At 39.8% G+C, this 25,487-nt stretch overlaps 1 protein-coding gene across 3 annotated transcripts in view; it reads right to left on the bottom strand.

The window, feature by feature from the left end:
* LOC128687597 (uncharacterized) overlaps positions 1-25,487 on the bottom strand; it is a 191,527-nt gene that overhangs the window by 115,706 nt on the left and 50,334 nt on the right. The window contains exon 5 of one of the 3 annotated variants that reach the window (XM_070083984.1): positions 5,033-5,107. The exons of the other annotated variants lie outside the window; for them this stretch is intronic. Within the exon in view, the coding sequence (XP_069940085.1) occupies positions 5,087-5,107 (21 nt within the window). The 3' untranslated portion in view covers positions 5,033-5,086. Of the gene's footprint in view, positions 1-5,032; positions 5,108-25,487 lie in introns of those variants that run through there. 3 annotated transcript variants of the gene reach the window in all.

Genomic DNA, 25,487 nt, shown 5'->3' with positions numbered 1-25,487 from the left:
CTATTTTTTGTGAGAATAAAAGTTCAAAGTGGAAAGCAAAAGAATGTAAGAGGGGCATGGGGATGTGACTAGTGAACAGAGGAAATGTTATTTTAGTGCCAGGAATGTCTTTCTTGTTTATTCTGGACCCTATTCGGAAATTGGCATCTTCTGAAATTTGTGTGAAATTGGCAAAATTGCTAAATTCTGACCACTGTATTGGATAGTTGAAATCGGTAAATGGGTGGTTTCTTGTACTCATTCGATAGAAAAATTGAGTTCTAGCGAAATAGTTATGATTTTTGTCGACAAGTACACTGGAATTGGCCGAAAATAGGGCTCAAATTGGGCAAAATTGCCGATGTGTAAACATCGTCGAGACCACTAACTTTGCGAGAGCATAATTCCGTAAGTTTTCCATCAAATTTCATACTTTTGGTGTCATTATGATCGGGAAAAGATTCTCTATCTTTTCATAAGATTTTTTTTTTTTTTTTTTTTGAAATTTGACCGACCCTGAGAACAAGTCTCTGAGAGGGCCTGTTGACCCTGAAAGGGTTAAGGAGAGGTAGATGGTTGAGGAGAGGTAGATGGTTTAGAAGAGGTAGATGGTTTAGAAGTAGTAGATGGCTAAGAAGAGGTAGATGGCTGAGAAGAGGTAGATAGCTGAGAAAAAGTAGATGGCTGAGAAGAGGTAGATGGTTGAGGAGAGTTAGATGGTTGAGGAGAGGTAGATGGTTGAGAAGAGGTAGATGATTGAGAAAAAGTAGATGGTTAAGAACAAGGCACAGATTTAAAAAAATGTACCCAGCTTCAATTGTTTGTCACATTGATGCTGGTCCCTTGTGATACATTCTCTAAGAATTTATCACAAGGGATAAATTTGTAAGAGTGGATAATAGGCCTTCACTGCACTTTCTCAGAGAAGTCGGTATACTTGATGAGAACATCAGTTACATCTCTTACAACTGACAGTTTCAGTCGTCTCTCAGTCTTATCATCATCATCACCATCATCATCATAACTATCCTATTCTTCTTTGCCAGTACTTATACCAAGAGATTGTTCGGCAATTTATGCATCACTTAACATCTGATAACCAGGATCACCTTCATTTTATTCTGACCATGCCATCACATCTTCCTCTGTAACATCTGTTTCTCCCACCCTCTGAAGGGCATGATGAAAATCATTGGCCTCAAACTCCTCAAAGTCCAACTCAGTATCAAGGTTATATAAAGAAAATTCCAACCATTAGCTATGTTGTCTTTTTCAATTCCTTGTATTATGCTGCAAGGATAAAGATGACAGACTTCAGGTTGCATTATATGTACATAGGCCTCTGCTATCTCTTTCCAAGTCTTCATCTTTCTTAATCACTACCAATACTTCACTTATGTACCTAGACTGGTACAAATTCTTGCAGGCTGTAATAATCCCCTGATTCTTAGATTGGACCAGGGAGGTGATATAAAGGAGCAGAAAGATGGCCCTAATTGTACCATCTGTGCTGCTTAAGTTTTTAGCCCTTAACCCATAAACGGTCCAAGCAGATCTACGTTCACATGTGTAGTGCTACAAAAGTAGATATATGTTTTTTTTACATATTTTCAAATATAACATAAAAAAAAAGTAGATCAAAGTTTTTTTACACATTTTCAAATGTAAAAAAACAAAAAGATGATCTACTTTTTTTACATACTTTCAAATGTTGAAAAAACGTATATATACGTTTGGACCGTTTACAGGTTAAGTGAGTAAGTGCATTATCAATCAACAGAAGAACCTTGATATCCTTGAAATCTAGCTTAAGGATCTCTAGTTGGTGCTTGCTTGCTGTAGGGATGAAATTTGTAAAAAAAAGAAAAAAAATGGTCACCAAATACATCCCTGTGACATCGGCCTTTCTTATCCTTGTAATAATTTACTGGCAACTCTCTCGTGCAGTTTTTCAAAGCACAAAGCTGTGCCAATTTGCGATTGGCCATCAATTTCAAATGGTGAGAACCATTAGCATTAGCACAGCATAATAGTGAGAAGCAGTTTTTGCTGAACTTATGGCCTGAAGGGTTAGTGTATGGAAGTGAGTGAATGCTAAAAGAGACTAATATCATCAGCATTATACAGTTGAGATTGAAGGAGCTTGTCAATGTTAATCAGATCATTTAACATTAATTTGAATGGTTCAACTTTGTAAGTGGGTGCACTACCAGCCTTGCCATAAATCTTTATGTGAGCCATGATGATTACAGAAGCATCAAAACTAAACATAACTTGCTTGAGATTCTGTGTTCATATGCTTTACTAGCCTAAGAGCAGCAGAGCCAAGATCAGCACTACAAACATTAACACTAACAGAACATATTGTTGAACCTACCATTTATGCATTGCTGCTTCATGCTTTTTATCTTGAGCTGTTTTCATGTTTTTAAGGAGCAAGTGTTGAATCTTCTTGGCTACCATCTACACTAAACTTAAGTGCACAGTCTTGAAGTTTGTCCTTGCTTCTGTGATTATCAAACACTTTCTTAGAACCATATTCTTCACATGCCTGTGCCACTGAAATGCCAGACTCAAGCATCCTAATTAGTTCAAGTTTCTGCTTAACACTATGATTCACTTGTTTCTTCTTGGCACCACCACTTGCTGTACAAGCACTTTTAATAGCACTTTAATTAATATGTTAAATAAAGTCAAACAAAACCATAAATCTAAGGAAAACTGGAAACTGAATAATGAGTGTGTGTGTGAGTGAGCACAGACTAATGCCGGTGCTTATGGCTTGGGGGACAATGAAAACAGATAGGTCCTGGATGGGGACACATTACCCCATGCTGGATAAATGTCAATCATTAAATTTGGTCCAGTGATTCAGAAGACTACTGAACACTATCACCACAGACAAAATCCAGAATCTACTTTTCTGTTTTGTTTGATGATTCCAGCATTTGTCTAGCCAGTTTTTTGTCTGTAGTTTCCAAAATCCATTAAATGGTTCGTTAATTTGAGATTTTACTGTACTTTGAATATGAATCAAATGCCAAGAGATGGGTGCACAATCCATGAGACATGGGAATAATTTAGGGTTTCAGTTTTTGCAACCTGTGCTTCATACATATTCAGTATTTGTGTATATATACTCTCATAATAAATTTATCAGTCTAAAAATCAATCATATTTTCTTAGACATTTTATCACTGTAATATAAATGATTTTTCTACAGTGTGTCTATGAGAGGACAAAGTAAATAATAAACTTCAGTATTAATAGGGAATTTTGCTTAATATACTTAATCATATTAGGTGTTAATTTTTTTTTTACTGGAGTAAGGAACTGCACACTGAATTACACTATTTTCTTTATAATAATAATATCTTTATTTCTGCAAGTACGTGTACTAGGTATAGAGGCCTAGCTGACATCAATGACATATTACTATATAGAAAGCCTCTTGTTATGCAGAGCATTTCGGGCAAATTAGGTCAATTTTGTCCCAGGATGCGACCCACACCATTCGACTAACACCCAGGTACCCATTTTACTGATGGGTGAACAGGGACAGCAGGTGTCTTACTGAAACACGTCCTAATGTTTTCCAGCCATACTGGGGAATTGATCCCCGGACCTCAGTTTGTGAGCTGAGTGCACTAGTGATCGAGCTACGCGATGAAACTTGTGATTTTGAATTGAACAGATTGTTTCCCAATATAAAAGTGGAAGACTATTTTGCGATGATAATTGATTGTCTAATATAATTATTACTGCAACCAATAATGTTTGAGAGGCTGTGTTTATCTACTGGTATGTAGCTAATTTGTGTAGAATCAGACAAGCTTGTCTTAAGAGTTCAGATTAACTTTTGTGTGTGTCTCTTAACTTCTAATTTATATATTGAGGTACAGTATCATTATACTGTGTATAGCAACCCATCCTTCTGTCACTTTTTAATGGAGGGTTTGCAGCACATTTCTAAGTTAGGTTAGGTCATGTTATGTTAGGTTAGGTTACAATGGAAAAACTATAAATATAAGATAATAGGCAATAAAGAAAAGTCTGCTGTGGGAACAGAATATGTATGCCCACTGCACATAGCTGATGTGCAACAGTCATCTTTCAGTTGTTCGAGGCTCTATCAACAGCCATCCATTTGACTGTTTTTACAATAGTGCTGTGTCTGTCTGTGGTTAAGAGGATGGGCTGTTAATAGGGATGTTTTGATTTTGGGTAGGTTTCTTTAAAACCTGTTGTCCATCATGTGTGTCTCCAAAATTACAAATAAGAGAACATTAACTCAACAGAACTTTTTAATATATGTACTTGTACAAGTTCACATTTCCCTAAAATGGCCTAGGAAATCTGTTTATAGCTTGTTGTCTGTTGATTAAAATCTTTGAATGCAGAATGAAATGGGCCACTTCCAATGGTAATGACTTTTACTGTATTTGTAAGAAGTCCGACTTTTACTGTATTTTTAAGAAGCCTGCATTTATAACTTGGGTCCTGTGACTGAAGCCTTTGGTTGTAGGTAGATTGTGATAAACTATTTTTTATGTTAATATTTGTAGTTGTGTAAATAGTGAAGAATGACAACACATTTTGTGATGTGTTATACTACATCGAAAATAAATTTGTCCTGCCATCCTCTACGAACCATGTATGACACCTTCTCTAGCCCGTTGTTGACAAAGGGGTACTGTATTGTTAAAGGAAGACTATTGCTTGGATAAGAACTCATCAGTTTTGTATTCATTGATATCTTAACCAATTAAAATCTTAATTTATTATGTATTTAGAAAATATTAATTTAAACTTAAAAGAGAAGAGTAATTTTTGTCAGTGTGATAATAAAAGAGATCTGTTTTAGTCTGCAAAATGCAGCTATTGACTGTGATTTATTTCACAAACTTATGCTGTAGACCTGCAGTAATAGGTTGTGCTACAAGCAACAGTCATTAACAATCAAAATTTTCACTCAACATGAAATGAAATTAGACTTGGAAGTAACTTAGAGAGCTAGGCTGGAGGGTAACCTGAAATCTGATGTTAACACACTTTTGAAGACAGCAATTGAATGAATGATTGTGAATGTCTTATCCTTTTTGAGTCACTATACCTTCATGGGAGATACCTGTTAAGATAAAAAAGAAAATATATATGCACAAATACATAAGTCTATATATGTATATATCAGTAACAACACTGCGACTAGCTGGGGGATCGAACCCATGTTGTTTTTGCCTGCCTCATGGTGAGTGAAAATTCATGAGGCTCTAACCCACTGGACCATACAATCCTACAAGAATCATTCACCCAGCAGAGTTAGGTGTTGTACAGTAATCCGAGGACATACGATGGTGTGGGTGCCTCAGAGCTAATTTCATTCTACTCCCCATTTGGCGTACTAGCCTCCACAAGCAGTTTATTTAGTATTGTAACCATGAACAAGTGGTATTTAATCAATAACAACACTGTGACTAGCTGGGGGATTGAACCCGTGTTGTTTTAGCCCGCCTCATGGTGAGCGAAAATTCACGACGCTGTAACCCACTGGACCATACAATCCTACAAAAATCACGCACCCAACAAAGCTAGGTCTTGTACCATAATCCGAGGACATACATTGGTGTGCCTCAGAGCTAATTTCATTCTACTCCCTGTTTGGTGTACTAGCTTCCACAAGCAGTATATATAGTATTGTAACCACGAACGAGTGGTATTTAATCAGTATAACACTGCGACTAGTACACCAAATGGGGAGTAGGATGAAATTAGCTCTGAGGCACCCACACCATCGTATGTCCTCGGATCACGGCACAACACCTAGCTCTGCTGGGTGTGTGATTTTTTGAAGGATTGTATGGTCCAGTGGGTTAGAGCATCATGAAGTTTTGCTCACCATGAGGCTGGCTAAAACAACACGAGTTCAATTCCCCGGGTAGTCGCAGTGTTGTTATTGATTAAATACCACTCATTCGTGGCTCCTATATATGTATGTATATGTTTAGGGAGCAAATGAGAGAGTGGGTGAGATGTTATCAACAAATTTTGTTGAAAATAAGAAAAAGTTTTGGAGTGAGATTAACAAGTTGAGGAAGCCTAGGGAACAAATGGATGTGTCAGTTAAAAATAGGAGAGGAGAGTTATTAAATGAAGAGTTAGAGGTATTGGGAAGATGGAGGGTACATTTTGAGGAATTGTTAAATGTTGATGAAGATAGGGAAGCTGTGATTTTGTGTGTAGGGCAAGGAGGAATAACATCTTGTAGGAGTGAGGAAGAGCCAGTTGTGAGTGGGAGGAAAGTTTGTGAGGCAGTGGGTAGAATGAAAGGGGGTAAGACAGCTGGGATTGATGGGATAAAGATAGAAATGTTAAAAGCAGGTGGGGATATAGTTTTGGAGTGGTTGGTGGTATTGTTTAATAAATATATGGAAGAGGGTAAGGTACCTAGCGATTGGCAGAGAGTGTGCATAGTTCCTTTGTATAAAGGTAAAGGGGACAAAAGAGAGTGCAAAAATGATATGGAAATAAGTCTGTTGAGTATACCTGGTAAAGTGTATGGCAGAGTTATTATTGAAATAATTAAGAGTAAGACAGAGAGTAGGATAACAGATGAACAAGGAGGCTTTAGGAAAGGTAGGGGGTGTGTGGACCAGGTGTTTGCAGTGAAACATATTGGTGAACAGTATTTAGATAAGGCTAAAGAGGTTTTTGTGGCATTTATGGATTTGAAAAAGGCGTATGACAGGGTGGATAGGGGGTAATATGGCAGGTGTATGGTATAGGAGGTAGGTTACTGAAAGCAGTGAAGAGTTTTTATGAGGATAGTGAGGCTCAAGTTAGAGTATGTAGGAAAGAGGGAGATTATTTCCCAGTAAAAGTAGGCCTTAGACAAGGGTGTGTGATGTCACTGTGATTGTTTAATATATTTATAGATGGGGTTGTAAGAGAAGTAAATGCGAGGGTCTTGGCAAGAGGCGTGGAGTAAAAGATAAAGAATCACACATAAAATGGGAGTTGTCACAGTTGCTCTTTGCTGATGACACTGTGCTCTTGGGAGATTCTGAAGAGAAGTTGCAGAGATTGGTGGATGAATTTGGTAGGGTATGTAAAAGAAGAAAATTAAAAGTGAATACAGGAAAGAGTAAGGTTATGAGGATAACAAAAAGATTATGTGATGAAAGATTGGATCAGATTGGAGGGAGAGAGTATGGAGGAGGTGAATGTATTCAGATATTTGGGAGTGGATGTGTCAGCGGATGGATCTGTGACAGATGAGGTGAATCATAGACTTGATGAGGGGAAAAGGGTGAGCGGTGCACTTAGGAGTCTGTGGAGACAAAGAACTTTGTCCTCGGAAGCAAAGAGAGGAATGTATGAGAGTATAGTTTTACCAACGCTCTTATATGGGTGTGAAGCATGGGTGATGAATGTTGCAGCGAGGAGAAGGCTGGAGGCAGTGGAGATGTCATGTCTGAGGGCAATGTGTGGTGTGAATATAATGCAGAGAATTCGTAGTTTGGAAGTTAGGAGGAGGTGCGGGATTGCCAAAACTGTTGTCCAGAGGGCTGAGGAAGGGTTGTTGAGGTGGTACGGACATGTAGAGAGAATGGAGCAAAACAGATTGACTTCAAGAGTGTATCAGTCTGTAGCGGAAGGAAGGCGGGGTAGGGGTCGGCCTAGGAAAGGTTGGAGGGAGGGGGTAAAGGAGGTTTTGTGTGCGATGGGCTTGGACTTCCAGCAGGCATGCGTGAGCGTGTTTGATAGGAGTGAATGGAGAAAATCGTTTTTAATACTTGACGTGCTGTTGGAGTGTGAGCAAAGTAACATTTATGAAGGGATTCAGAGAAACCGGCAGGCCGGACGAGTCCTGGAGATGGGAAGTACAGTGCCTGCACTCTGAAGGAGGGGTGTTAATGTTGCAGTTTAAAAACTGTGGTGTAAAACACCCTTCTGGCAAGACAGTGATGGAGTGAATGACGGTGAAAGTTTTTCTTTTTCGGGCCACCCTACCTTGGTGGGAATCGGGCAGTGTGTTAATGAAAAAAAAAAATAAAATGGGCCCAAAGAAAGCTTCTAGTGCCAACCCTTTGGTAAAGAGGGTGAGAAACTCTATAGAATTCAAGAAAAAGTTTGTAGAAAGATATGAAAGCGGTGGTGCTAGAGAGTGGTAGTGATGGTGCTACACCAGCCAGGGTACTTCTCCACATACCAGCCAGGGTACTTCCCCCACACACCAGCCAGGGTACTTCCCCCACACACCAGCCAGGGTACTTCCCCACATACCAGCCAGGGTACTTCCCTGCACACCAGCCAGGGTACTTCCCCACATGCCAGCCAGGGTACTTCCCCACATACCAGCCAGGGTACTTCCCCACACACATGATTTGATTTGAGTGGGACTTGCACATGAGTGAATAGAATTATCAAAGCTTATTGGTTGGGATGCATTGAAAATTGGGTTGGGCAAATATGATTCTATTAGTGGGATGGTTTGTGAAGGACCTGCCTAGTATGGGCCAGCAGGCCTGCTGCAGTGTTCCTGCTTTCTTAGGTGCAAACATTTATGGATAAACATCACCCTGACACAGCTGTTGCAGGCTATGCTGGTAACATCTACAGTGACAATGTTGTGTCCCATTTTAGGGAAATCTTAGAGATGCCAGAAACAGAGCTCTCTGGACAGATATTTAGTGCCACAGGTGTGCAGTGACTCTCAAGCTGGTAATAGTGGCATTAAAAAACAAAGGGAAGTAACCCTGGAAAAAGACTGGGTACCTGAAGTTTTTATGGAAGAGGATTCCCCTCCCAAACAATAGTATACCTCCATCCTCTCCCCTCTGCCCATCTCATCATTCATCAATAAATCTTCAATAAAGGTAAGTGTCATTTTAGTAATGTTTTACTCTGCATGTCTCATTGTTTTCTGTGTAAGGAAATGTATATTTCAAGTAAAAAAATTATTTTGTTTAATACTTTTGGGTGTCTGGAATGGATTAATTGGATTTCCATTGCAGTGGAACCTCTACTTGCGAGTTTAGTCTGTTCCATGACCTTGCTCACAACTGGATTTGCTCGTTTGCAGAGTCAATTTTCCTCATTTTAATTAACTGAAATGCAATTAATGCATTCCAGTGGAATTCTGTACTTCGGTAATTTCGCTAATATCAACTCTATGACTTATTTATCTACCTCACTTCATCTAGTATGACACAACAAACAATATAAATAACATAGAAACCTGATATATACTCTAGAATTAATAAAATATGTCATTATATATGTGGCGGCGGCAGCAGCCGACAAAAGTTTGTCTGGAGACAGGACAAAATTCTCCTTGAATATTTTGCTATCAACTCTACGGCTTATTTATCTATCACAGTTCATCTAATATGAAATAATAAACAATATAAATAAAATAGAAACCTGATATATACTCTAGAATGAATAAAATATGTCATTATGTAACAGGTAGAGGCGGCCACAACCACTCCCTCTTTGGTGTGGTAAACGGCTAGACGGCTTCAAAAGGCCATCTAGAGATGGCCTTTTGAAGCCGTCTATTATTATAATTATTACTCTTTCTTTCTTTCAACACACCGTATTATAATTATTACTCTTTCTTTCTTTCAACACACTGGCCGTATCCCACCAAGGCGGGGTGGCGCAAAAGGAAAAATGAAAGTTTCTCCTTTTACATTTAGTAATACATATATACAGGAGAAGGGGTTACTAGCCCCTTGCTCCCGGCATTTTAGTCACCTCTTACGACACGCATGGCTTACGGAGGAAGAATTCTGTTCCACCTCCCCATGGAGGTAAGAGGAAATAAACAAGAACAAGAACTAGAAAGAAAATAGAAGAAAACCCAGAGGGGTGTGTATATATATATGCTTGTACATGTATGTGTAGTGTGACCTAAGTGTAAGTAGAAGTAGCAAGATGTACCTGAAATCTTGCATGTTTATGAGACAGAAAAAAGACACCAGCAATCCTACCATCATGTAAAACAATTACAGGTTTCCGTTTTACACTCACTTGGCAGGATGGTAGTACCTCCCTGGGTGGTTGCTGTCTACCAACCTACTACCTACTATAATTATTATTATGTACATTATTATTATTATATATGTATTATTATTATACATATTATTATTATTATTATTACACTGTAAATAATTTGTAATTTTTATTCACACAAAAAAATACAATATTTACTGTTATGCCTTATTGCAATAATTGTATAAATAAAGTCAACCCATTCATGACTGCATATTGCCAAAACAATCAAACATTTCTACGTTGAGCTCAATTTCAAGGTACTTTTCATCATGAAAGCAATCAAAATCATATCTATTTTTGTAATATATCTTCCATTCTATCAAATGAGACCAAAACAACGAGAATACAACCATAAAAACCATACGAAAATACCGCTAAGGGGTGACTAATTGCTGAGAAGTGAACTCCATTATTTATGCCTAGATTTCTTTCATTTTTGGTGTACATTAAGAAGCATCTTTCCATCGTACATTGCCCAAATTTCAATAAGATAGTCCAACAAACTAATGAGATACAATTCCCTAGATCAAGAGCAAGAGCCCCCTCACCAGCGTCAAGGAACCTGCCTTGAGGTCTGCTCGCTTATGGAAATTTTGTTCGCGTATGGAAGCAAAAAATCGACCCATCGACTGCATTGCATAACGTTAAATTCGCCTAGTGATACATTTTAATGCAAAAATTTTGCCTCAGCTAGCACTAATGTGATTCGTTCCATTTGAGATGCGTCCATGTGTGGCCTGAGCGCGCCTCACTTGTCCCGTGGGTGCCAGTGTTTACAAGCCAGCCACTGCTGTCACATCCAAACATACAATCGAAACATTTCATATTATCACAGCGTTTTCAGTGCTCGCACCTGCAAAATAAGTCACCATGGGCCCCAAGAAAGCTTCTAGTGCCAATCCTACAGCAAAAAGGGTGAGAATTACTATGGATATGAAGATAGAGATCATTGCTAAGTCTGAAAGTGGAGTGCGTGTCTCCGAGCTGGCCAGGTTGTACACAAAACCCCAATCAACCATCGCTACTATTGTGGCCAAGAAAACGGCAATCAAGGAAGCTGTTCTTGCCAAAGGTGCAACTTTGTTTTCGAAACAGAGATCGCAAGTGATAGAAGATGTTGAGAGACTGTTATTGATGTGGATAAATGAAAAACAGATAGCAGGAGATAGCATCTCTCAAGCGATCATATGTGAAAAGGCTAGGAAGTTGCATGAGGATTTAATTAGACAAATGCCTGCAACTAGTGGTGATGTGAAGGTTGGTTTGAGAGATTTAAGAATCGTAGTGGCATACATAGTGTGATAAGGCATGGTGAGGCTGCCAGTTTGGACCAAAAAGCAGCTGAAAAATATGTGAAGGAATTCAAGGAGTACATAGACAGTGAAGAATTGAAACCTGAACAAGTGTTTAATTGTGAAGAAACAGGCCTGTTCTGAAAGAAAATGCCAAACAGGACCTACATTACTCAGGAGGAAAAGGCACTCCCAGGGCCTATGAAAGACAGGCTTACTCTGTTGATGTGTGCTAATGCTAGTGGTGATTGCAAAGTGAAGCCTTTATTGGTGTATCACTCTGAAACTCCCAGTGTTCAGGAAAAACAATGTCCTCAAGGCTAATTTTTGTGTGATGTGGAGGGCAAACAGTAAGGCATGGGTCACTAGAGACCTTTTCTATGACTGGTTACACCTTGCATTTGCCCCCACTGAAAAATTACCTCCTGGAAAATAAATTGGACCTTAAGTGCCTCCTGGTATTAGACAATGCTCCTGGTCATCCTTCAGATGTGGCAGAGCGACTTTCTGGGGACATGAGCTTCATTAAAGTCAAGTTTTTGCCTGCTAATACCACTCCTCTCCTGCAGCCCATGGACCAGTAGGTCATTGCAAACTTCAAAAAATTCTACACAAAAGCTATGTTTGAAAGGTGCTTTGTAATGACCTCAGAAACTCAATTGACTCTAAGAGAGAGTTTTGGAGAGATCACTTTAGCATCCTCAATTGTGTAAACATTATAGGTAAGGCTTGGGAGGAAGTGACTAAGAGGACCTTGAACTCTGCTTGGAAAAAACTGTGGCCAGAATGTGTAGACCAAAGGGATTTTGAAGGATTTGAGGCTAACCCTGAGAAGCCTATGCCAGTTGTGGAATCAGCTGTGGCATTGGGGAAGTCCTTGGGGTTGGAGGTTAGTGGGGAGGATGTGGAAGAGTTGGTGGAGGAGGACAATGAAGAACTAACCACTGATGAGCTGCAAGATCATCTTCAACAGCAAGAGGCCAGACCTGAGGAAACTGCTCCGGAGGAGGGGATAGAGAAATTGAAGAAGTTGTCTACTTCAGAGATTAAGGAAATGTGTGCAATGTAGCTTAAAGTGCAAACCTTTTTTGATGAAAATCACCCTCACACAGCTATTGCAAGCCATGCTGGTGACTATTACACTGACAATGTTGTGAAACCCTTCATGAATGTCATAAAGGAACGGGAGGTACAGGCCTCTATGGACAGATATGTTGTGCAACAGAGGTCCAGTGACTCTCAAGCTGGTCCTAGTGGCATTAAAAGAAGGGAAGTAACCCCGGAAAAGGACTTGACACCTTAAGTCCTAATGGAAGGGGATTCCCCTTCTAAACATTAACACCATCCACACTCTCCCCTCCTCCCATCCCATCAATCATCACCAGATCTTCAATAAAGGTAAGTGTCATGTAATTGTACATGTCTTCTTCAGTTTGTGTGTATTAAAATTAATATTTCATGTGGTAAAAATTTTTTTTTTTCATACTTTGGGGTGTCAGGAACAGATTAATTTGATTTCTATTATTTCTTACGGGGAAAATTAATTCGGCTAACGATAATTTCGCCTAACGCTGAGCTCTCAGGAATGGATTAATATCGTTAGGCGAGGATCCACTGTATTTGGAAAAACTCGCACGTGGATGCGCTCGCAAGTAGAGGTTCCACTGTATTTCTCATGGGAAAAATTAATTCGGATTAAGTCAGATTCTGTATAAGACACTCTCTCTGGAACGGATTAATTACATTATTCGAGGGTCCACTGTATAGGTAATAAGGAGGTCGAAGAGGTTTACCTGAAGAGGGTTTCGGGGGTCAACGACCCCGTGGCTTCATCTGAGACCAGGGATAGATTTAAAAATGCAGTGTTAGAATATGCAGCAGAAGGTTGTGGATGTAGGAGGGAAGAGGAGCAGTTGATGGAATGATAAGATAAGATAAGATTTCAAGATAAGATTTCGTTCGGATTTTTAACCCCGGAGGGTTAGCCACCCAGGATAACCCAAGAAAGTCAGTGCATCATCGAGGACTGTCTAACTTATTTCCATTGGGGTCCTTAATCTTGTCCCCCAGGATGCGACCCACACCAGTCGACTAACACCCAGGTACCTATTTGCTGCTAGGTGAACAGGACAACAGGTGTAAAGAAACGTGTCGAAATGTTTCCACCCACCGGGAATCGAACCCGGGCCCTCCGTGTGTGAAGCGGGAGCTTTAGCCACCAGGCCACCAGGCCTGGTAAAGGTAAAGAGAGTGGTAAGGGAGAAAAAGTTAGCATATGAGAGGTTTTACAAAGCAGAATTGATATAAGGAAGGTGGAGTGTATAGAGAATAACAGAGGTCAAAAAGAGTGGTGAGGGAACGTAAAAGGAAAGCAAATGAAGAAGTGGGAAGGTTTTGTCAACAAATTTTGCTGAGAATAAGAAAAAGTTTTGGACCAAGATGAATAAGTTGAGAAAATCTAGGAAACAAATGGATTTAGCAGTCAAAAATAAGAGAGTTATTAGATGGGGAGGTAAACGTACTGGAAAGATGAAGAGTATATTTTGCCCAGCTGTTAACCCTTTCAGGGTTTCCGATGTACTAGTACAGCTTACGCACCAGGGTTATTGACGTACTAGTACACCTAAATTCTAGCACCTTCAAATCTAGCGAGAGAAAGCTGGTAGGCCTACATATGAAAGAATGGGTCTATGTGGTCAGTGTGCACAGCATAAAAAAATCCTGCATCACACAGTGCGTAATGAGAAAAAAAACTTTGACCGTGTTTTTGGTTTAAAACAGCGACTTTGCACTGCATCTTTGTATGGTATTTATGGTTGTATTCTAGTTTTCCTGGTCTCATTTTATAGAATGGAAGACATATTACAGAAATTGAGATGATTTTGATTGGTTTCACAATGAAAAGTACCTTTAAATTGAGCTCAAAGTAGCAGAAACGTTCGATTTTTGCCAAGGTTCAGAAGTAAACAAATCATGCCATGCATCCAATACACGTCAACTGGTGAGTCTAATATTCTTTCACAAGTGCACTGATTTTATTTATACCATTTCTGCACTAATGCAGTAGTCTGCATAACAGTAAATCTTCAATTTTTTGTGAGAATAAAAATTAAAAGTGGAACGCAAAAGAAATGTTCGAGGGGCGTGGGAACGTGACTAATGAACAGAGGACATGTTATTTTAGTGCCAGGAATGTCTGTCTTGTTTATTCTGGACCCTATTTGGAAATTGGCATCCTCTGAAATTTGTGTGAAATTGGCAAAATTGCTAATTTCTGACCACTTTATTGGATAGTTGAAATCGGTAAATGGGTGGTTTCTTGTACTCATTCGATAGAAAAAGTTGAGTTTTAGCGAAATAGTTATGATTTTTGTTGACTAGTACACTGGAATTGGCCGAAAATAGGGCTCAAAATCAGCGAAATCGATGTGTAAACATCGTCGAGACTGCTAACTTCACGAGAGCATAATTCCGTAAGTTTTCCATCAAATTTCATACTTTTGGTGTCATTATGGTCGGCAAAAGATTCTCTATCTTTTCATAAGAAAAAATAATTTTTTTTTGTTCTAAAAAATTTTTGACCGAGAACAAGTTTAGGAGAGGGCCTATCGGCCCTGAAAGGGTAAAATGTTGATGAAAGGGAGGCAGTGATTTTGTGCATTGGGCAGGGAGCTATAACATTTTTTAGGAGTGAGGAAGAGCCCGACGTGAATGTGAGGAAGGTGCACGTGACAGTGGACAGAATGAAAGTGGATAAAGCAGCTTGGATTAATGGAACCTTCCTACCTGGAGGTTGTTCTGGGGGTCAATGCCCCAGTAGCCCAGTCCTCTTCCAGGCTTCCCTGTGGATCAGGGAGGTTATTACTGCTGGCCTCATGCAATCCAACATACAAATCAGGAATCTGTCAGTAATTCCCCTTATGCATGATAGGAGGCTGTTGAACAGTCTTGGGCCCAGGACACACAGAAATGTTAAAAACAGGTGGGATATAGTTTTGGAGTGGTTGGTGCATTTGTTCAATAAATGTATGTGGGGAATGTACCTAGGGATTGGCAGACAATGTGCATAGTTCCTTTGAATAAAGGAAAAGGGATAAAAGAGAGTGTAAGAATTATAGGGGAAGAAGCCTGTTGAGTATACCATGTGAAGTGTATAGCTGAGTTGTTGTTGAAAGAATTCTGGGTAAGACAGAGCAAAATCACAGATGAACAAGGTTTTAGGAAGGGTAGTAAGGAAGTTTTTGTTGCATTTATGGATTTAGAAGAGGCATTTGATAGGGTAGGTAGGAGAGCAATATAGAAGATATTTTTAGTGAGGCTCAGGTTGGGGTATGTAGGAGAGGAGGAGATTAATTTCCACTTAAAGTAGGCCTTAGACAGAAATGTGTGATGTCACCTTGATTAACATATTTACAAATGTAATTGTAAAAGAAGGTAACACTAGGATATTGGAGAGAAGTATGGGATTAAGATTTAAAGAATCTGATACAAAGAGAGGTTGCTAAAGTTGGTAGACAAATTTTGGAAGGTATGCTAAAGAAGAAAATTAAAGGTAAACATAGGAAAGAGCAAAGGGGAGTTACAAAAAATTCAGGTAATGAAAGATTGGATATGAGACTGGAAGGAGGAAGTATGGTGGAAGTCAGTGTGTTCAGATGTATGTATAGGAGTGAACTTGTTGGCAGATGGGTCTATAAGAGATGAGGTGAACCATAGAACTGATGAAGGAAAAAAGGTTAGTGGTGCATTGAGGCTTCTGTGGAGACATCACAAATCCCTGTCTAAGTCCTATTTTCACTGGGAAATAATTCCCCTCCCTTCTACATATCTTAACATGAGCCTCACTCTCTGCATAAAATTAACTGATCTCAAAAAGACATCAAAGATATGGAACATATTTGATAATGTAAACCTTGATGCCAGTCAGTAGGTGTTGATCCAAGGAATGGAACTTATCCTTCCCTTTTTTGGATCAAACCTGAGTGCCTCCCATTTCCCAGTCAGTGTCATTATAGACCCTTGTATTTAGTACTTTTTGCTGAGTAAAATTAAAATTGATACATTTTACCATACTGAAGTGTAAGCCTGAGAACATAAAAATTCTTTTGAGTAATAAAGCTGCAAAACATCTTGCCTGCAGAATCTGTCAAACCAAGCTCAAATTTCTTTGAAACTCATTAGCACAAAATAATTTTTCTTCTCTACAGATAGGTCATTACTGAGAGTGGCTGTATAGCCCTTGTGGTTTAGCACTTCTTTTTTATTATAATAATAATAATTACTGAGGGTGACTGACAGGTTTATCTGATGGCAACTTTTGCACAAAAAGTGTATATTCTACATTATTTTCAACATGCACTCATAAATATCATTCAATGCAGTGATTCTAGGGTAAAAACAATCCATGCTTTAATTACAAATATATTTATTTCCCATTATTTTTTTTTTCTGAAAAAGTACACCATGAATAAAATGTTTAACCCTTAAACTATCCAAACGTAGATCTACACTTGCACGCGTAGCACTCCAAACATAGATCAACATTTTATTTTTCATTCCTTCAAATTTGGCACAATTGGCTTAAGTCGCCTAGACATGAAAGAATGGGTCTGTGCACTCAGTGTGTGCAGTATTTAAAAAATCTGGGAGCACTTAGTACCTTGTGGGAGCACCAGTTCAATTGAGCACCAACTAGAGCAAATAGCGTGGCAAACACCTGTGATTCACCGATGCCATGTCGCATTAACTCCCATTTTAAGTGGAAAGTAAAAATAGGTTAGATAAATACAGTGGAGCCTCAAATTTCAAACGTATCGCTTATCGAACTCTTCGAAAATTGACCACTTTTTTCCGAACCAACTTTGTCCCTATTACCAAACTCGCCCCTTCTTTCGAACCACCGGGTACTGGACCTGTCCACCAGCCCACTCTGTCCACGCCGTGAGCCAGTCTAGCTTTGTTGATACTTGAGTGAACACTAACCTGCTGTCTCACTGAAACATTTTACGATTAATTCATTGTGTTTAGTGCTTGTGGGACTATGGCATATGCTACCATGGGCCCAAAGAAACTTGCTAGTGGTACCCCTGTGGTAAAGAAAGTGAAAAACACCATAGATGTGAAGAATGAAATAATACAGAAGTATGAGAGTGGTGTGCGACTTGTTGAGCTTCATAGGATGTACGGGAAAAACAAGTCGACCATCGCTTCTATCCTGGCAAAGAAAGATGTTGCGAAAGGTGTTAATATGCTAACCAAAAAAAGACCACAGACAATCGATCAGATTGAGAAGTTGTTGCTGGTGTGGATCAAGGATAAAGAAATGGCAGGTGATAGTGTTTCAGAGATGATTATTTGTGAAAAGGCAAGGAAGTTGCATGCCGATCTGGTACAGAAAATTCCTAGAACCAGTGCTAATAGTAAATTTAAGGCCAGCAGAGGCTGGTTTGACAGATTTAAGAAGCATAGTGGCATACAGTGTTGTAAGGCATGGTGAGGCTGAGAAATTTTTACAAAGTTTAAGGTTTACATAGACACTGAAAAATTCAAAGCCCAACAAGTGTTCAGTTGTGAGGAAACAGGCCTGTTTTGGAAGAAAATGCCAAAGAGGACCTACATTACTCAGGAGGAAAATGCACTCCCAGGAAACAACACAAGCCTATGAAAGACAGGCTAACTCTTTTATTCTGTGCTAATGCTAGTGGTGATTTTAAAGTGAAGCCTCTACTTGTGTATCATTCAGAAAATCCCAGTGTGTTTAAGAAAAACAATGTTGTCAAGAATAGATTGTGTGTGTTGTGGAAAGCAAATAATAAAGCATGGGTCACAAGGCAAATTTTCAAAGAGTGGGCCCATGAAGTGTTTGGCCCCAGTGTGAGAAAATACCTCTTAGACAATAATTTGTCACTCAAGTGCCTCCTGTTAATGGACAATGCTCCTGCACATCCTCCAAACCTAATAGACCTACTGTCTAGGGACTACAGTTTCATCACAGTGAAGTTCTTGCCTCCTAACACCACTCCTCTCCTCCAGCCCATGGAACAGCAAGTCATTTCTAATTTCAAAAAACTCTACACAAAAGCAGTGTTTGAAAAGTGCTTTGAAGTGACCACAGACACTAGTTGACCCTAAGAGAGTTCTGGAGGAATCACTTCAACATCTATAACTCCGTAAGCCTTATAGGTAAGGCTTGGGAGGGAGTGACTTCCAGGACTTTGAACTCTGCTGCTGTATAGTCCTTGTGGCTTAGCACTTCTTTTTTGATTATAATAATAATAATTTGAACTCTGCTTGGAGACAATTGTGGCCAGATTGTGTCCAAAAGAGGGATTTTGAAGGGTTTGAGGCTGACCCTGACCCAGTTGACCCTCTGCCTGTTGTGGACTCTGTTGTGGCACTGGGGAACACCCTGGGGCTGGAGGTGGGTGGCAAGGATGTGGAAGAGTTGGTGGAGGACCACAGGGAAGAGCTAACCACTGAAGAGCTGGAAGAGCTTCATCTGGAACAGTATCAGACCACAGCTCAGGAACTTGCTTCAGAGGAGGAAGAGGGAGTGGATGAGGTGCCTTCTTCAAAGATTAAGGAGATTTGTGCCAAGTGGAATGATGTCCAAATGTTTGTGAAGTACCACCCTGAGCAAGCTGAAACAAGCCATCTTTGCAACAAGTTCAGTGACAGAACCATGTCCCATTTTAGAGAAATCTTAGAGGCGCCAGAAACAGGACTGTGGACAGTTATTTTGTGAGACGGGAGTTCAGTGACTCTCAAGCTGGTCCTAGTGGCATTAAAAGACAGAGAAGGGAAGTAACCCCAGAGTGGGCTTTGATACCTAAAGCCCTTATGGAGGGGGATTCCCCTTCCAAACATTAACCCCAGCTCCCTCTCTCTTCCTCCCTATCTTCCAGATGCCATCACCAATTTTCAATAAAGGTAAGTAAATTTATTAATAATTGTACACTATATTTGTTGTGTGTATGTAAAACTATAATGTAATACTATGTATAAAATGTATTTTTTTGTGAATATTTTTGGGTTTCTGGAATGGATTAATTGTATTTCCATTATTTCTTATGGGAAATATTGCTTCGCTTTTCAAACTTTTTGACTTTAGAACTAGCTCCTGGAATGGATTAAGTTTGAAATTTGAGGTTCCACTGTACATGAGTGAGTGTGGGTGGGTGTGAGTTAGACCTGACTAGCTTGTGCTACTAGGTCTGATGTCATGCTCCTTCCTTCAATGGATGTGACCTGACTAGGTGGGTCATTGGTCTAAGCTGGGGGGGGGGGAGACATGGACCTGCCTTGCATGGGCCGGTAGGCCTACTGCAGTGTTCCTTCTTTCTTATGTTCTTATGTATTTGGCAGACTGGCTGGCTTACTTTGGCTGTCTCTCTGTCTATACCTCTGTCTCACATGTACACAAAAGTACAGTTATTATACATAGTGTAAATCACCTAGGATAACCCAAAAATTACAGGCAAAGATAGACAGACAGACAGTTAGATAGATAGATACAGACAAACATGTTTGTGTATATCGGTGAAAACAAATAAGGCCAGGGTTCCCCAAGTGTCCATTTATCAAGTGTCATTGGGTTATCAACAGATGTCATAACACCATTCTTCAAGGAGTTTGATATACCTATACTCCAGGCAGACAGAAAGACAGATAAGCAGAGACAGATAGACAGATATATAGACAGGCAGGTAGATAGACAGACATGTTTGTGTGTAACAGTGATAACAAATACAGCAAGGGTTAGCTAAATACATGAGTGTGGGTGGGTGTGAGTTTGACCTGACTAGCTTGTGCTACTAGGTCTGATGTCGTGCTCCTTCCTTCAGTGGATGTGACCTGACTAGGTGAGTCATTGGTCTAAACCTGGGGGGGAGGGTGACATGGACCTGCCTTGCATGGGCCAGTAGACCTGCTGCAGTGTTCCTTCTTTCTTACGTATTCAGCAGGCTGGCCAGCAGGCTTTGGCTGTCTCTCTATCTATATCTCTGTCTATCTGTGTTTCTCTCACATGCACACACAAGTACAGTTATTATACATAGTGTATATTACCTAGAATAACCCAAAAATTCCAGGCAAAGATAGACAGACAGACAGAGAGGCAAGACACGTTTGTGTGTAACAGTGATGACAAATACAGCGAGGGTTAGCTGGAGCAGTGGGCATTTATCAAATGTCACTGGGCTGTCAACAGTATAGGGATGCCTTTCATAACAACATGCTTCAAGGTATATACCAGGGTTTCTAAAACATTGCTGGGACCTATAAATACTTTGTATATATTTCTAGATAATAGTAATAACCCAGGCAGGTGTAAATGTTCACCTGTCAATGTGATTGTAACTATTTGAGCACTATTTCAGTACCTAATATAAGTGTCAGAACAAAGATTGGCTATGAAATTACAAGAACTATTATAAATTGTAATTATCAGAACATAAAAATATATAAAATAAAATAAAAACGAGAAAAAAAGTATATCAGCAACACTTCTGCAAGCAGCAGGAGTTGATATTGCCGTCAGGTGAGCATCCAAAGCCAACTTCATGGTCTTATATCTCAGTAAGTACTGGCCCTAAAATGTTTTTTTCTTTTTAATCATATAACATGTAGAAAAATGTGCTCTTCATTTAAAAAAAAAAAAAAAAAAAAAAAAAAAACTTTTTTTTATTTTTCAAAATATTCAGAGCACCACGCGAGTGAACGTAGATCTACATTTGGACAGTTTAAGGGTTAAAGGATATTATAATGTGTATTTCCCATATTACTACTGGTAATCAAATTAAAGATATTTATTTACTAAAAATAAATTATTTTTAATATCTGTAATGATACATAGTATTCTTTTAATTTCTGTTAACTTTTTAAGACTAAAATAAATTTACATTGTGATTTTAAATTCAATAATTTATAGCTGTATATCACACAAGATGACTAATACTGACAATTGTATAAAGAAGATACTGGTAGTATACAGGGAACCATTAGAAGATTTTTTGCCCACCAAAGGCTTTTTTATTTAAATTTAAGAAGCTACTGGTGAGTAAAACATCTCTTAAATATATTGCATCTGTCATCTTTATATAGTTTATATAATAAGTGTCATAATTGGTGGTAAAGTATGAAGAAAAAAGGATCATTCAAATATAGATTTACATTTAAAAGGAAATATTAATCATATTTTGAATTAAATTTTTTGTAATTTACCATCTGCATACTGTACTTTCATGTGATTTGATTATATTATGTATTTAAAGTTGTATTGTACTATCAGTATATACAGTACTGTATGTGATGTGTTTGGTACTAACCTGGTGTGTTTCTTCTGTTATGTGCTGGATCATGGAGTTGCAGTAGTTATGTGGGCCTCTGGGCCATGAGCACAAATACCCTGGTTGACCAGGCAGTTTGTGGCAGAATCAAAGGAGGCCTTTAAACTAGCCACAAATTAAGCACAGGTAAAGTTGTTCCATACTTTATTGACCAATTAAGGTTTTTTCCTCATTGTGTATTAAATTCATGGGAAAGTGCTAAACCTGTACGCCTTCTCGTGTTGTAGAGAGATGGAAAAAACAAGACTGAAGTGCTTGTGCCTATTTAATAAATACAACAAATTCCACAATTTAGGTTACATAACAGTGAACAGGTTTACTAGTTTATTATCATATAATCAGTATACCTTTGGATGATCCATTGTGGGCTTTTTTTTTTTTTAATACAATACGTATACCGTAAATAATCCCAAGGATTATTCACGTTAGGCAAGAGTTAAATCATTTAGTGAGGCAAGGTTGGAAAACCATTATAGTGTTTTCATAAGTGAAAATTGTGAAGAGCCCTCTTTGTCAACACTTAATCACCTGATAAGTAATATCCTTAAAATGTTGCAAGGTGTTATGAATCTTTGTTAATAATGAAATATTATTCCAGAAAATTCTTCAAAGATGTGGGTTACTTTTGGAATATTGTACAATTCTGTACTGTCCTTGTCTTAAAGTTCATTTAAGGATATTCATTTTCTCTCCCTCCAGAAAAATAATTGATAATAACATGGCTGAAGCAATTTACAACTAACCCAGAAACTGATAAAATTCAGAGGACAATTTGGTTCACTATCAACTATTGTCAAGTCTTTAATAATTGTCCAGAACGAGACATAATGTCATATATACTTGCAAGGAAATAAAAATTTGTATTTGTATGTTCATCTACAATTTATGGGTAGTTGTGAATTCTCTCAATTTACGACGTGCAGTCTTTGATTTTGAATGGTAAAATACGTACATATTACATAAAGTATTATTGAAGAATTTTTTTGAGATTTATAATTAAACAGGTGAAGCCATCCTTAATTGATTTGTGTATTTTTTCATTATTTGTCTGTAATATTTGGTGTAATTAGAGTTAAACTCTTCATTGTTGTCTTTCCTGATCATTCTTGTTATTGATTCTGAAGTATTGTACTGTATTTTTAAACTGTAATTGAGTCTGCTAGTCTTTACTGTAACATTCTTGTTTCTTCCACATTGGAAACACTAAAGTACTGTTAATTTCTAACCCCAGCTACTAATAATCTATGATAGAAGTAGCAGATAAAAGATATAAGTAAACTAATATGTTAAGAGAGTAACTTTTAACTTTTGTATTATTTACCATATTCATACATAAAAGATTGGTCTTGGAAGACTTCCTAAGGCAGCAGCCCTATCATAGAAAATGGAGGGCTTGTGTGATTTCTAATACCTAGTAGCAATGTTGCTGAGCTAACATATTTTGGTTACTGGAGAGCACCAAACTAACTGCTGTGACCAACATAGGTCCTCCATACAGGTTCCTCTTCAAGGGGGGCTCCTTGGCGTGGTGAAGAGGCTCTTGGTCTGAGGAATTAGCCCTGTCGGTCTTCTTCCTCAGACCGAACCTAATTACCCCCCATTCTCCCCTCCCCTATCCCATCCTCCCCATCCTCCCCTTTTTCCATTCCTCCTCCTCCTCCTCACCCCTCCCTTTTGCCCTTCCTCTTTTTAGCCTTCGTGATTTCTCCCACAGGCGCGCTAGTTCCTAGGTAGGGGAAAGGACACCGGGGTCGATCCCATTCCGTTGAGGTTTCTTGGCGGTGGCGTAGTTTGCCGTGGAATCTGGATTGCCTAGGGATGTCCCGATCCCTCTCCGGTATCCCGGAGTAGCTTTGGGTGTCTTTTGGGCGACGGGTGTATCTCTGGAAGCCACCTTTCGGATTCCGGGGGTGGTGGCTGAAGGAGGTATGCTTTGTGGCGGATATCCGGCCGCCCTCTCTTTTGTCCACCGAGGTAGCTCGGCAGATGTGAGGTTGCTATCCCGGATTGCTGGTTTACTGGCATGAAGGGTAGGGTATGGCACGGGTTCCATGCTGCATCTGCGCTACTAGCGGTGTCGAGTCCTCTTGGGCGCGGAGGGAGATTTCCGGCCCTTTCATTCCTCCTGGGAACTATTCCTCCCCGCTCCCCCCTTTTTTTATTCTTTTTTTTGTTTTTATTTTCTTTTCTTCTTTCTTTTTTTTTCTTAAAAACAAAAAGCAAAGGAGTAACCTAACCATGGCAGCCCTAGTCCATGAAACCACTACCCCCGGGCCCCTTCTTGATACCGCACCCCATTCTGACCCTGCCTTGTGTTTAGACCACTCTTCGGACACTCCTGATGCCCCTGTACCTCTTGCTGGTGCTGTTTCCTCACCCGCTTCAGGTACCGGGGCTTCGACTGACTCCTTCGATTTGTCTGAACTCCGCTCTCCTTTGACTATGCTTCCGGCTTCTCCCTCTACGGTAAGGCAATTTTCGAATCGCCCACCCATTTCATGCCGGACCAACTCCGGTCCTACTCCTAAACGCCAACGTCAATCTCCTGATGATGCTCCGTCGTTACCTTCCCATTCTACTCGGAAACGACCGACACGTCAAGCACTCCCTCTCCACGCTCAGTTTCGGACCACACAATGGACTAAATTCTTTACTTTAAGACCAACTTCTTCTTCTGCCTACCTTTCTGACCATAGTATTGCCAAAGCGCTCCTGCGTCATGTTGGCAGAGATATTTCATTTCACGCTCTCAAGAGCGGTACGCGCATCGTCACTGTCCAGAATGCTACCCAAGCTCATGATCTTTCTCTCCTTTCGAATATCGATACTACTCCTATCACTATTGAAAAACATCTTTCTCTCAATTCTTGTAGTGGTACTGTCATTCTGCCCCATACCATAGTCCAACAGAATTTCCAGTCATGTGGCAATGACATTTTTGAACAGCTGGAACTCCAGGATCTCCCAATCCTCAAAGTAGACACTTATGTCCTTCCTGCCCGGGGGCGGAGACGTTACCCTTGCAATGTGGCTCGTTTAACTTTTGACAGCCGAGAACTCCCGTCCTCTGTATATGTCGCGGGACATCGGTTACAAGTTCGAAAGGTGATACCTACACCGCAACAATGTAGAAATTGCTGGCGTTTTGGTCACCCAGCGAAATATTGCAGATCTATGGCCGAATGCCCAGTCTGTGGTGCCGACAACCATTCTAATACATCTTGCAGTCAACCTCCATCTTGCCTTAATTGTAATGAAGCTCACCCTTCGTACTCCCGCCGTTGCCAGGTCTACTTAAATGAACGTGAAATCCGTTGCCTCAAAGAGGCAGAAGGTCTCCCTTATGCTATGGCAGTTACTCATCTCCGCCTCCAAGGGAGACTACCCCGTGTTTCTTATTCTCGTGTTTCCAAACATCCCCCCACTTCTGGGGTCCCATCTTCTGCAGCCTCCTCTGTTGTTACCCCTCCCATAGCCATTACGGCATCTAATCCTTTTGCTGTCCTTGGCTCTGACGTCCCGACTACAACTCAGTCTGTTCTCACATCTTCGCGTCCTTCCTCACAAGCCCCAGTATCGACAAGACCTCGTACGACACCTAATACCAATCGCCCCTCTACTCAGAAGTCCAAAAAATCCACATTGCTCAAATCTTCTTTGCCCCTTCCTTCCCTTCTTCCACCTCCACACGTTACCTTCCCAGTCTCTGTACCTAGTTCTTCCCCTCTCTCTGGCTCTATTACAAGTGTGGAGATTCACCCTCCTCCTCGTACTATGCCTTCCACCCCCGTCCCCTCCCAAGTTTCTCCCT

This window comes from Cherax quadricarinatus, chromosome 11, assembly GCF_038502225.1.
Source record: "Cherax quadricarinatus isolate ZL_2023a chromosome 11, ASM3850222v1, whole genome shotgun sequence".
NCBI lineage: Eukaryota > Metazoa > Arthropoda > Malacostraca > Decapoda > Parastacidae > Cherax > Cherax quadricarinatus.
Note: the sequence above shows the minus strand (reverse complement) of the source record. Positions and strands in the feature narration are given on the sequence as shown.